The sequence below is a fragment of the Crinia signifera genome, chromosome 3 (assembly GCF_055691185.1).
Source record: "Crinia signifera chromosome 3, ASM5569118v1, whole genome shotgun sequence".
Classification (NCBI taxonomy): Eukaryota; Metazoa; Chordata; class Amphibia; order Anura; family Myobatrachidae; genus Crinia; species Crinia signifera.
Genome location: NC_139219.1, coordinates 14,326,201 through 14,339,354, shown reverse-complemented (window position 1 = coordinate 14,339,354; position 13,154 = coordinate 14,326,201). Strand labels below are relative to the sequence as shown.

Here is a 13,154-nt window from a genome sequence, read left to right as displayed (position 1 = left end):
TGTCTGACACAGGAACTGTTGCTGTGGCGGGGGGGGGGGTCTGTGTCCACAGGGGTTGCTGCAAACTCTGATTCTAACCATCCTATTGTTCTCCTAAAGGTTTGTCATTGGAGCGCTCTACTGCCACCATTGCCTCGCATGCCCGCCTGTCCGAGAGGGAAGAAGAGGCTGTTGCTTGCTTTGAAAAGGCCAGCTGGATCGCACAGGTCTACCTGCAGGAGTTAGAGAAGGTTGGTGGCGTTTGCTGCAAAGACCTTTGAGTATGTGAAGTAATCCACGTCCGCTTGCCACACTATATAGAATCAACTCCACACCGACGTGGATAGTGGGGGTATTAAAAGGCCGGAGGACGAGTACCGCTGCCCCTCTCGGGCTCACTGCGCTCGCCACGCTTCGGGTTGGCGTTGATAGTGGGGGTGGCGTTAACAATGGGGGTGCATTTAACATAGTAATCACCCATCAGGGTGCCTGTACAATTAAAAATCGGGTCTGATCGCATCGCATGCCATTGTAATGGCATGCGATGCAACGCGATACTAAAATTGTACAGTGGGGGGTCTTAGGACCCGAAAATCGGGTCCCATCGCATCCCATCGCATACCTTAATTAGTGGTATGCGATGGCATACGATGGGCGCCATGCTAGGAAACAAGTACCTTTTTTCACACATGGACTGTAACATTGCAGTTGGTACTAATTAACTGGTACTTTATCGCTCTCCAATTTATCACTTTTAATGTTCGAGGGTATCCAATTCCAATTAATTACTGTGGGTCATTTTAACACCGGGGCCATCCTATTGTCCCCGAAAAGCCATTGCGAGCTGCAGCTTATCAGGGTTTTTATTTCAGGCAAAACAAAAGCACTCAGGTTTCACTGCACGTGTGTATTTGTGCGAGACAATGGATTTTTCTTCTGGGTGACCCCATAGGTTTGCCCCCCCCCAAGTATCTGCGAAACATCTGGAAAAATTGGAAGTTCTGCTTTCCCCATGATTTTCCAGTGACAACTGGATACCCTCCTTAGTACATATGTAGATATAAAATATATTTTTTCCTTGTCTGATCGCCTTTATGTCATATATAAAAGGGTCTCTTAATCTTCTCAACCCTATTATCTTATTCAGTGGCGTAACTATGCCTCCGCAGCCCCACCGTGGCGGGGAGGCGCAGAGTAACTATGGGCGCCGGGGGGGCTGCGGTGCTATAGTTACCCACTGCGCTGCTGCCCGGCCGCATCTGCGGTCACTGTCCCGTCACTCGCTCCCGGCGCCGGCTCCTGCTGATAATGAAAACTGACAGTTAGAATATGGCTGCCCCCGTATGGCAGACAGTTTTGGCAGCCATTTTCTAAGAGTCACTTTTCATTATCAGCCGGTGCCGGGAGACTGGACGGGACAGTGACCGCAGATGTGGCTCTGTCAGGTATGGGCATGGGGAGGGGCGCCGAGGGGAGGGGGAGAGAGAGAGGGGGGCGCTGAAAAAGTTTGGTGGGGGGACGCAAAATATATAGTTACGCCACTGATCTTATTGCACAGAATGCCATAGGCATCCAGCAGAGCCAAGGTCAGATATAAATATGAGTTATTAATGATTGAATATTTATGCTCCGTATGTATTTTTGATGTTCTGAGATCAAAAAAATGTGTTTAATAGATTCTGATCAAAGTAGTCATTATATAATCCCTGTGTATATTTGTGCTGACAGCAGCATAGTAGTAACTTCAGTGACCTCCGCAACCCAAATGTATTACAACCCCGCATGTTATAGTCCACTATGTTAGGAGGAGATGTATCAAACCTTCTAGAGCAGGCATGTCCAAACTATGGCCCTCCAGCTGTTGGGAAACTAAAAGTCCCATCATGCCTTGCCACAGTTTTCTTTTATTAGGGAATGATAAAACTATGGCAAGGCATGCTGGGATGTGTAGTTTCACAACAGCTGGAGGGCCACAGTTTGGACATGCCTGTTCTAAAGAGTGGAGAAGACGTGGAGCAGGGAAGTTGCCCATAGTTGTCCAATCCTTAGAAGGTGTGGGGGGAAATGTAATAGGATGAGAGATTCAGGAAGTGAGAGATTTGGTAAGAAATAACCAGTTTTTTTAAAGCGGCAATCATTTACACCAGTTTACGTCATCCTACCACATCACCAGTCTGATGTTGCAGTGTAAATGATTGCCGCTTTAAAAAAAACTGGATATTTCTTACCAAATCTCTCACTTTCTGAAGCTGTCATCCTATTACATTTCACCCGTTATTTCTTTCCTTATAGCTCATATGAATATTTGCAAACAATTAAGCTCTTTAGGGCCCATTCAGACCCATTTGTTTGAATGCCCCGAATTCGGCCCCGTTTTCGATGGTGGAAGGTTTGCGCGTGTGCATAGTACTGTGTATCCATTGGTGCTTGATGTAGTTCTCTTTCTTTTTTTTTTACCACTAGAGTGCAAACAGTGTTCAGCCGCGGGGCTCTAAGGGTAGCGCCCCCTGCCAGGATTTTGAGCTTGGCTATTTCCTCGAAGTGGCATTACAGGGAGCGTACGCAGCCCATTTCAAAAGGGGGTAAGTGCTCGAATTTACCTTTTTCTAATTGAAAGCAGGAAACCACTGAACGTATAAAATAGATTCATACGTATGACTTAAGCTTCCAGTTACATCCTGAATGACATTATTTAATATGTAATAGAATCATTCCGAAGGTCAGGAAACATGTGGATCTGCGAATCCGCGTCTTTTTGGTCAGAAACGGCTGCTATTTCGACAATTTATCGGCCGTTTCTGACAATGCAGATCCGATAGGTCCTGGCTGATTTTTCTGATGATCGGAAATATCATCCAGCATTGAATACCCCCCTAAGTCTTTCAGAATTATCGGATCACCACACGTTAAACTCCATTGTTGATAAGCAAGGCAACTGTGCATCACATAATCCACGGCAAGCTTAGATATGGAATATTTGTGCACAGAATCCATCATTCATCCGATTTGTAAATGGGGTACGTAAATGGGGTACGTTCATACTGCACCTTAGACCCGGGAAATTCCTGTGTCTGCCCCGTTCACACTGCTTCCCCTGGTATGCCTGCCATCAAGTGTGTGGCATCTAAGAGAAGCTTTGATTGGATGTTTAAAATGTATCTTTGATTGACTGTTTAAAAAGCAGCTTTGAGCAATGCAATGAACTTGCTTTTTTGCATTTTGTGAGAAAAACCCGGGTCTAACCTGTTCACACTCCACACACCCGTGTATTACCCAGGAAAAACCCTGCATAAAACCCGTGTGTAATTCCTGGGGCATAACACCTGGGAATTTCACAAAGACCCTTTCACACAGAGACAGGACACGGGAAATTACTGCTTGCCCCGGGAAATACCCAGGTTTTTGCGGCAGTGAGAACGGGGTATTAGGTCTATTACTGCAGCACAAAAAGGATAAAAAGCATTAGGTTAATAGTAAAATAGTTTTATCTTCAACAATTTTACACAACAGACTTTTTTGCGTTACATGAAATCCATAGTTACTATTACTCATTACTTCTTATGGGGTTTTTAGACGATATTGCAATTTAGCTTAAGTTTGTCTTAATTAATTGGTCCTTATCCAAACACCCAGCATTGTTCTTGTGCTGACAGGTTCTGTAATAATAAATAAAACACAACCTCACAGACAATACTTCTGCCTGTTGGCAATTGCAACATACAGAGTTACAACATATGTAATAAAGGAGTATATTGGGGACCACACCTAGAAATGAGCCTGTAGAAGTATCTGGGGGAACCAGGCTGCAGAACAACAACAAGATAAATGGTTCACGGAGCAAGAATTGGTCATGGCATGGTTTTAGTAAGGCACGAGCAGTGGCGTAGCCACCTTGCGACAAACCCCGCGGTGGCGGGGAGGCGCTGAGTAATGTGGGCGCCGGGGTCTGCGGGAGCTATGCCTCGTTCATGGCTGGGAGCCAGGACCTACTTTGTCTGCGTCCCGACGCTTCTAGCCTCCTCCTAGCTCCTTATGACAAAATGTCCCTCAAAAAATGGCCGCCCCCTTACAGCAGACAGTATTTAGGATGCTAGAGGGGGCAGCAGTGGCCTCCTCTAGCATCCTTCAAAATGGTCTGCTGTAAGGGGGCGGCCATTTTTTGAGGGACATTTTGTCATAAGGACTCAGAGCCCGGAGGAGGCTAGGAGTGCAAAGTAGATCTGCGGTCCCGACTCCAGGCCACGAATGTGAACAGGTAAGACAGGGGGAGGGCCGCCAACATTTTTCGGCGGGGGGGAGGGGCGCAAAATTTGGCGCTACGCCACTGGGCACGAGAAACTGTAGAGAAAGCGTATTCAGCAGCTGTCCAACTACCCATCCATACCTCAAAACTGTCCCGCTTTTTGCAGGACCGTCCCGGTTTTCTGGGACGTGCTCGCGTCCCGCCCGGGGCCGGCAGTGTCCCGCAGCGCGTGGGGGCAGTTGGGAGCCCCCTGTCACTGTGCGCAGAGTGTCTATGCCTGCAGCCTGAGGGGCTTGTGGCATGGTCAGCAGCTCACAGCGGCAGAAATGGGGCGTGGCCTCACGGAAGGATCACACTTTTAGGTCACGCCCCATTTTGGCTAGGTCACGCCCCCAAAATTTCGTACGCAGAGTGTCCCTCCTCCAGATCTTCAAAAGTTGGGAGGTATGCACATCTCAGCATGCCCTGCCACATAAAACATGCTAAAACTGTGCATGCTGGGAAGTGTAGTTCCACGGCAGCTGGAAGCATGCATATTCACGGCCCCTGCTGTAAAGAATGTTTCTATAGACTGCGCAGGAGCAGCGCTGGGAAAGCTCATATATCAGTGCAATGCATTTCATCATATGTATAAAAACTATGGGCCCAATTCAGGCCTGATCGCAAGACTGCAAATTAGGAGTGAAATCCCGCTCTGTGCAAGCCTGCGAATTGCATAGCACGGCTTGGAAAAAGTATCTGGATCGGTGATTCCCTGCAAATCCATATGCAAGATGCTCCCCATGGAATGATTCCCCAGTGTGTGCAGTCTGTGCGTAGCCTGGGACTTACTGGGTGGCTGCGATTGAACCAGGCTGATCGGGGGCGGAGCTGGTATCACATGACTTCCCCTCACACACCTGGCCACTCCCCTCACCATGTAATGATTCCCCAGTGCGCGCAGTCTGTGCTTAGCCCAGGACTTACTCAGCGGTTGTGATAGAATCAGGCTGATCGGGGGCGGAGCTGAGGTCACATGACTTCCCCTCACACACCTGGCCACGCCTGCGTATTCCCTGACACTCGCAGATAACAGCCGCTCACCTTATAATGATTCCCCAGTGTGTGCAGTCTGTGCGTAGCCCAGGACTTACTCAGCGGCTGTGATAGAATTAGGCTGATCGGGGGCGGAGCTGAGGTCACATGACTTCCCCTCACACACCTGGCCACGCCTGCGTATTCCCTGACACTCGCAGATAACAGCCGCTCACCATGTAATGATTCCCCAGTGTGTGCAGTGTGTGCATAGCCCAGGACTTACTCAGCGGCTGTGATAGAATCAGGCTGATCGGGGGCGGAGCTGACATCACATGACTTCCCCTCACACACCTGGCCACGCCTGTGTATTACCTGACACTCCCAGATAACAGCCGCTCACCATGTAATGATTCCCCAGTGTGTGCAGTGTGTGCATAGCCCAGGACTTACTCAGCGGCTGTGATAGAATCAGGCTGATCGGGGGGCGGAGCTGATGTCACATGACTTCCCCTCACACACCCGGCCACGCCCCTCAACATATAATGATTCCCCAGTGTGTGCAGTCTGTGCGTAGCCCAGGACTTACTCAGTGGTTGTGATAGAATCAGGCTGATCGTGGGTGGAGCTGACGTCACATGACTTCCCCTCACACACCTGGCCACACCCCTCACCATATAATGATTCCCCAGTGTGTGCAGTCTGTGCGTAGCCCAGGACTTACTCAGTGGTTGTGATAGAATCAGGCTGATCGGGGGCGGAGCTGGTGTCACATGACTTCCCCTCACACATCTGGCCACTCCCCTCACCATATAATGATTCCCCAGTGTGTGCAGTCTGTGCACAGCCCAAGACTTACTGGGTGGCTGCGATAGAATCAGGCTGATCGGGGGCGGAGCTGACATCACATGACTTCCCCTCACACACCTGGCCACGCCCCTCACCATATAGCGATTCCCCAGTGTGTGCAGTCTGTGTGTAGCCCAGGACTTACTCAGCGGCTGTGATAGAATCAGGCTGATCGGGGGCGGAGCTGACGTCACATGACTTCCCCTCACACACCTGGCCACTCCCCTCACCATATAATGATTCCCCAGTGCGCGCAGTCTGTGCGTAGCCCAGGACTTACTGGGTGGCTGCGATAGAATCAGGCTGATCGGGGGCGGAGCTGACATCACATGACTTCCCCTCATACACCTGGCCACGCCTGCGTATTACCTGACACTCCCAGATAACAGCCGCTCACCATGTAATGATTCCCCAGTGTGTGCAGTGTGTGCGTAGCCCAGGACTTACTCAGCGGCTGTGATAGAATCAGGCTGATCTGGGGCGGAGCTGACATCACATGACTTCCCCTCACACACTTGGCCACGCCCCTCACCATATAACGATTCCCCAGTGTGTGCAGTCTTTGTGTAGCCCAGGACTTACTCAGCGGCTGTGATAGAATCAGGGTGATTGGGGGGCGGAGCTGACGTCACATGACTTCCCTTCAAACACCTGGCCATGGACGCTACGATCCACACGCAGGTGCAGTCAATCGATTATCGTCCGCACTGTGAAATTGCAGCCGTTTGATCACGTTTATGTTAACAATGATGTAACGGAAATGTAATACGCAACACACGGTAGAGTTATGCACTAACAATTGTAAATAATGAGAAAAGCGGGTGTGGCAGACAACGGGCCTCATTCTGGTTCACTTGCAAAAGCAAATTCTCTCTCTAATGGACAAAACCATGTGCACTGCAGATGGGGCGGATGTATCATGTGCAGAGAAAATTAGATTTGGGTGGGGGGTGTACTTCAAACTGATATCTATACATCATACATATAAATAAAGCTGCCAGTATCTACTCTGCACATAAACAAAATAACTCACCAAAGTCTAACTCTCTCTGCACATGTTACATCTGCCCCACCTGCAGTGCACATGGTTTTGTCCATTAGAGACACCTGAGTTTGTGAACATCCTATTCAAGTACCACATCCCGTTGCACTCGATGTGGAAAAACATATGTCAACCTTATGTGTATCGACCATTGCTATGTCGACATATTGTGTGTGTCAATCCTTTGACCATGTCGACATCATGTTGACCAATTGACTGTGGACCTAGACATTGTCTGTCAGCCACCCGGATCTCGATAAAGCTTTGTATATGCTCTTACAAGTTAATTCTTTGGCCAGGTAATCTGCCAATTGCCGACCCAACTCCTTTATGGTAATTAAGTGATAAATGGTTTACTTCAAAGAGAACGTATAATTAGGGATAAGCCCGTCCCACCGGCTGATGGCTGTGAAGTAGATGATGAGATTAAAGTAGTTGATTGTGTATCAAATATAAGCTTCTTACAAAGCCTGTATCGAGTCCAGGATGAATCACTGTGTGTGAGTGATGTAATGTTATTAAGTGGCATGTTAATAATTACCTCAGCCGCATGTACTGTTGTCTTTACATGGGTGGCCACCCCACGCTTCTTTGTAGTTCCACATTCCATCTGTGACCGATTCAGACCTGTTAGTAAGGCTGCGTATACTCGCAACCTAGCAAACAGGTCAGCGGTACCCTGGCCATTCCCCTGCACCAGATCCCTGTCTGCCCCCCTCCATCAGTTCAGACTCCCAACACCTTCGAAAGCGGGGCCGAATTTGGACCCATACGAACGTGTCTGAATCTGTCCTTCAGTGTTCACGACTGGGAGCTTTTAAATTGCAGAAATACTTTTTTTGGTGGTTGGTGTGTGTATCTCCCCTCTGGTACAGTTGGTGTGTGTGTATCTCCCCTCTGGTACAGTTGGTGTGTGTGTATCTCCCCTCTGGTACAGTTGGTGTGTGTGTGTATCTCCCCTCGGGTACAGTTGGTGTGTGTGTATCTCCCCTTGGGTACAGTTGGTGTGTGTGTATCTCCCCTCGGGTACAGTTGGTGTGTGTGTATCTCCCCTCGGGTACAGTTGGTGTGTGTGTATCTCCCCTCTGGTACAGTTGGTGTGTGTGTATCTCCCCTCGGGTACAGTTCCTCATCCCAATCTTAACTAAAATCTGTATTCTCTCTTTCTCTACTGGTGTCTTTCCTTCATTATTCAAACACGCAGTTATTACTCCGATTCTGAAAAAAACTAAATTCTGACCCAAGCTCTCTCTCAAACTACCGTCCCATCTCTCAACTTCCATGCACCTCCAAACTACTTGAAAGACTTGCCTACACTCGCCTCACACACTTTCTTAACTCGCACAACTTACTGGACCCACTTCAGTCACGCTTTCGTGCCCAACACTCCACAGAGACAGCACTGTCTAAAATGGTGAATGATCTGGATGTTCTTCTAGAGGATTCGGTATGGAATCCCGGTGGTGGAATCCCGGCGGTCAAAATCCCGGCAAGGGGGGGACGTGGATCGCCCCCCCTACCTTGCGGGCTCGCTGCCCTCACCACACAGCGGGCTCGGTGCCTCGCTACGCTTGGCACACTAATTTATTCTCCCTCTATGGGTGTTGTGGACACCCACGGAGGAAGAAAGTGTTGGGATTTCGGTAGTCGGGATTCCGGCGTCGGGATTTTGACCGCCGGGATTACGACCGCCGGGAAATTGACCGCATCCCCTTCTAGATCTCTCTGCTGCTTTTGACACTGTTGACCACACACTTCTCATACAAACACTACAATCCCTAGGTCTTAACGACCCAGCACTCTCTTGGTTCTCATCCTACCTATCTAACCGCTCCTTTAGTGTTCGTTTCTTTGATTCCACCTCCTCTTCGCTACCTCTATCAGTTGGAGTACCTCAGGGCTCAGTTTTAGGTCCTCTGCTTTTATCAATCTATAAATCTATACCTCATCTCTTGGAAAACTAATCAGCTCCTTTGGATTTCAGTATCATCTGTATGCGGATGATACTCAGCTCTACCTATCCTCCACGGACCTGTCCCCATCTGTATTGAGCCGTGTCTCTGAATGCTTTTCTGCAGTTTCATCCTGGATGTCATCTACCTCAAACTTAATATTTCAAAACAGAATTAATTATATTTTCGCCAATAAATAGTTACCAACCTGATATCTCTATCACTGTTGAGAAGATGACAATCACTCCTACCTCTCAAGCTCGCTGCCTAGGTGTTATCCTTGACTCTGAACTTTCCTTTGTACCCCACTTTCAATCTATCTCAAAATTATGCCACACGCACCTAAAAAACATATATAAAATTCGCCCTTACCTTAAACAAGACACTGCAAAAACTCTAATCCATGCTCTCATCATCTCACGCATTGATTATTGCAATAGTCTCCTTATTGGCCTTCCCCAATACAGACTCTCACCACTACAGTCCATCATGAATGCAGCTGAGAGGCTAATCTTCCTAGCCAGACGTTCATCGTCTGCAAAGCTACTCTGTCAGTCACTTCATTGGTTACCTGTATTCTACCGTACTCAATACAAAATTATTTTACTTACACACAAAGCCATAAACCAAGATACCAGATAAGAGAAGATATCTTCTCTTATCTCATAGTATCTCCCAACCCGCCTCTACGCTCCTCTCAAGATCTGCGTCTCTCATCCACACTCATTACTCGCTCCCATTCCCCACTGTAGGACTTTCTACGGGCTGCACCCACTCTGTGTAATCCCCTCCCACGCACAATAAGACTCTCCTCCAGTCTCCAAACCTATAAGCGTTCCCTGAAAACTCATCTCTTCAGGCAAGCTTATCAAATTCCAGAACCAGTCATGGAACCTTGCATTCTGGTGGAATCGATGCAATAAAGAATACAGTATCTATCCTTATGTATCAATGCCTATTTCCCTATAGATTGTAAGCTTGCGAGCAGGGCCCTCCTACCTTTTGACTGTCTGTAAATACCCTGTTTGTTGTATCACTGTCTCCTTTTGTAAAGCGCAACAGAATATGCTGCGTTATATAAGAAACTGTTAATAATTAAATAATAAATAAAATAAAATGGACGCACGCACCCGGCGTACGCACATGTGCAGAAATGACCCTGTGCATGCGAATTTGCAATCATTGATGCCTTTACGAAGATTCTGGTCCGTGCGAACAGACCAGAATAAGGGCCTATATCAGGTGCAAGAGCAGTGGCAAGGTCTTTATCTGATTAACCAGTAACTGAGCAATGTAAACAGAGCACAGGTAACAATCAGGGCACAATTCTCATGCACAATACAGCAGAGGTGTAGGGAAGTAAAGGATTTGTCACCTGGGAGCTTACAATCTAATCATGTAAACTGCATACGATGCAGCACCTTTGAACGCAATTGTACAAATTTGTGAAGCTGCTGGCGGGCAGTGTCAGCGGGTGTGACACTTGCATATATTTGCACAGCCGTTGTGTTCACACTTTGCAGCAGTAGTGGCGTTAGCGTCCATCTCTGAATAAGGCCCGTTCCTCCCCTCGTGTCATCTGGCAGAATTATTGCTTAACTAGTTAAAAGCCCGTCAGAATGACGGCTTCTGCAATGTACTTTCACTTTCAGCTGTGACCGTTTTTACTTTCACTTTCAGCTGTGACAGTTTCTAGCTACGCCACTGGCTGCTGGCATTTTTAAAGGATATTTTGGACATCTCTCACAGAGATGTTGGCACTCAAAAGGTGAAGAAAGTAGCAGCGATATCTCGTTATTTCCTTCTATATGGTAAATAGATAAATGAAAGAAACAATTTGACAATTATTAAAGGCTTGAGTCCAGGAAAGATATCAAGTGATAACCATAATGACATGGTTCTAGCATATTCCACATCTGCCCAATCATATCAAGTTTAAGAGGCAGTCGAGGAACATAAGTAAATATTGACAGCAGAATTCCAGGCATGAGTACAAAGTTCAGAATGCAACGATACAGCCTAACGAAGACAAGCAGAGATGGTCCAATGTAATAAAAGGCTAAAATTGCTCTGCACCTCTATTATTTATTTATTAACAGTTTCTTATATAGCGCACACATATTCCGCAGCGCTGTACAGAGAATATTTGAACACTCACATCAGTCCCTGCCCCAGTGCAGCTTACAATCTATATTCCCTACTACATGTACACGCACACACAGACATTCTAGGGTTAATTTTTGTTGGGAGCCAAATAACCTAGCAGTATATTTTTGGATTGTGGGAGGAAACCGGAGTACTCGGAGGAAACCCACGGGGAGAATATACAAACTCCGCACAGTTAAAGCCATGGTGGGGATTGAACCCATGACCTCAGCGCTTTGAGGCAGTAATGCCAACCATTACACCATCCATACTGCCCTGTATATATAACACATGGTGGGGATTGAACCCATGACCTCAGCGCTTTGAGGCAGTAATGCTAACCATTACACCATCCGTACTGCCCTGTATATATAACACATGGTGGGGATAGAACCCATGACCTCAGTGCTGTGAGGCAGTAATGCTAACCATTACACCATCCGTACTGCCCCGTATATATAACACATGGTGGGGATAGAACCCATGACCTCAGTGCTGTGAGACAGTAATGTAACCATTACACCATCCGTACTGCCCTGTATATATAACACATGGTGGGGATTGAACCCATGACCTCAGCGCTTTGAGGCAGTAATGCTGACCATTACACCGTCCGTGCTGCCCAATTAAATTCAAGTGTTCAAGACTACCAGAGTTCCACAGGCCGAGTAGCCAGCTCCTGGGAATAGACAGGAGCTGGACAATTATGTTTTTGGATGGTGATAAGCATCAGACAAGCTGAACTTCCGACCATTAAACAATAGGTCTGCTTCCAGTATCCGCCCAGCTGTGCTGCTGAGGTTATACTACAGGTTTTCAGTTCTCATATTTATATTCAAGATAAAAAAAAAAAAAATTACAAATGAAAATTTAAACCCTGTCTGCCTATGGGGAGATGACGAAATGAGACTGGTGGTATGAAATGGTTAATTGTTCTGATACTGCGGGGTTAAAGGGCAAAAATATAGCCACGGTATGACATTAATCTGCAATCAAAGGCTGTGCATTTCCGTACGGAATAATTTACAAGCAGCAGTGTTTCTAGAATGCAGCGGCAGGCAACCTGTGGCACGCCAGCTACTGTGGAACTACACGGATCAGCATGCCTTGCCATAGTTTTCCTGTAAGGACAGTATTATTACAATTACTATTTTTTTTATTTATATGTTGCCTCAGGGGATCCACAGAAGGGATTCAAAATCATCAGTGGTTTATAGCTAATATTGAATCCTTTTGCCATCGAGCGGGGAGAGCCGGATAGCCTCTCTCCATCGATGGCACAGTATAACAGAATTTTTTTTTTTACAAGTGTCAGGAAATGGAGCATAGCTCCGCCCCTGGCAACTGTGAAGCTCCACCCCCAGGTTCTGATTGGCCCCTGGTCCAGTCAGTCAACACCCCCCCCCCCCCCTCCACAGGTTACCAAAAATTCAAATAGGGCAACCACGCCAACTGTCAAAGAGTCAGTTTGGAATGGCAGTTGGTGTGTCTCCGCTATTTTTAAGTTTTGAACAGTGCTGCAGCCCCATCTCTGAAGCCACCAATGGACATGACCATCTGTTGGGGAAACTATCGATGGTTTATCCATTTAATAGTTTGTAACCATCGATTGCCACTTGCAATATTGTCATCAATGGTAACCATCAATTACAACCATACTGATGGCCATCCCTAATCCACAGTTCTTTACAATTTAATTAAAGAGAAACAGTAAAAAGAAAACAAGAAAAAACACTAGTGCCCTGGCTCTTATTCAGATCTGATCGCGGTACAAATTTGTTCTCAAAATGGGCAAACTGCACTGCAGGTGGGGCAGATGTAACATGTGCAGAGAGAGTTAGATTTGGGGGAGTTATTTTGTTTCTGTGCAGGGTAAATACTGGCTGCATTATTTTTACACTGCAATTTAGATTTCAGTTTCAACACACCC

At 47.1% G+C, this 13,154-nt stretch overlaps 1 protein-coding gene across 5 annotated transcripts in view; it reads left to right on the top strand.

Moving 5' to 3' along the window:
* The window catches only part of TTC7A (tetratricopeptide repeat domain 7A), a 368,146-nt gene that overhangs the window by 37,165 nt on the left and 317,827 nt on the right, over positions 1-13,154 (top strand). For all 5 annotated transcript variants that reach the window (XM_083175293.1, XM_083175295.1, XM_083175292.1 and 2 more), the window contains exons 4-5: positions 100-230; positions 2,443-2,561. In XM_083175293.1, coding sequence (XP_083031419.1) covers positions 100-230; positions 2,443-2,561 — 250 coding nt within the window. The remainder of the gene's footprint in view (positions 1-99; positions 231-2,442; positions 2,562-13,154) is intronic.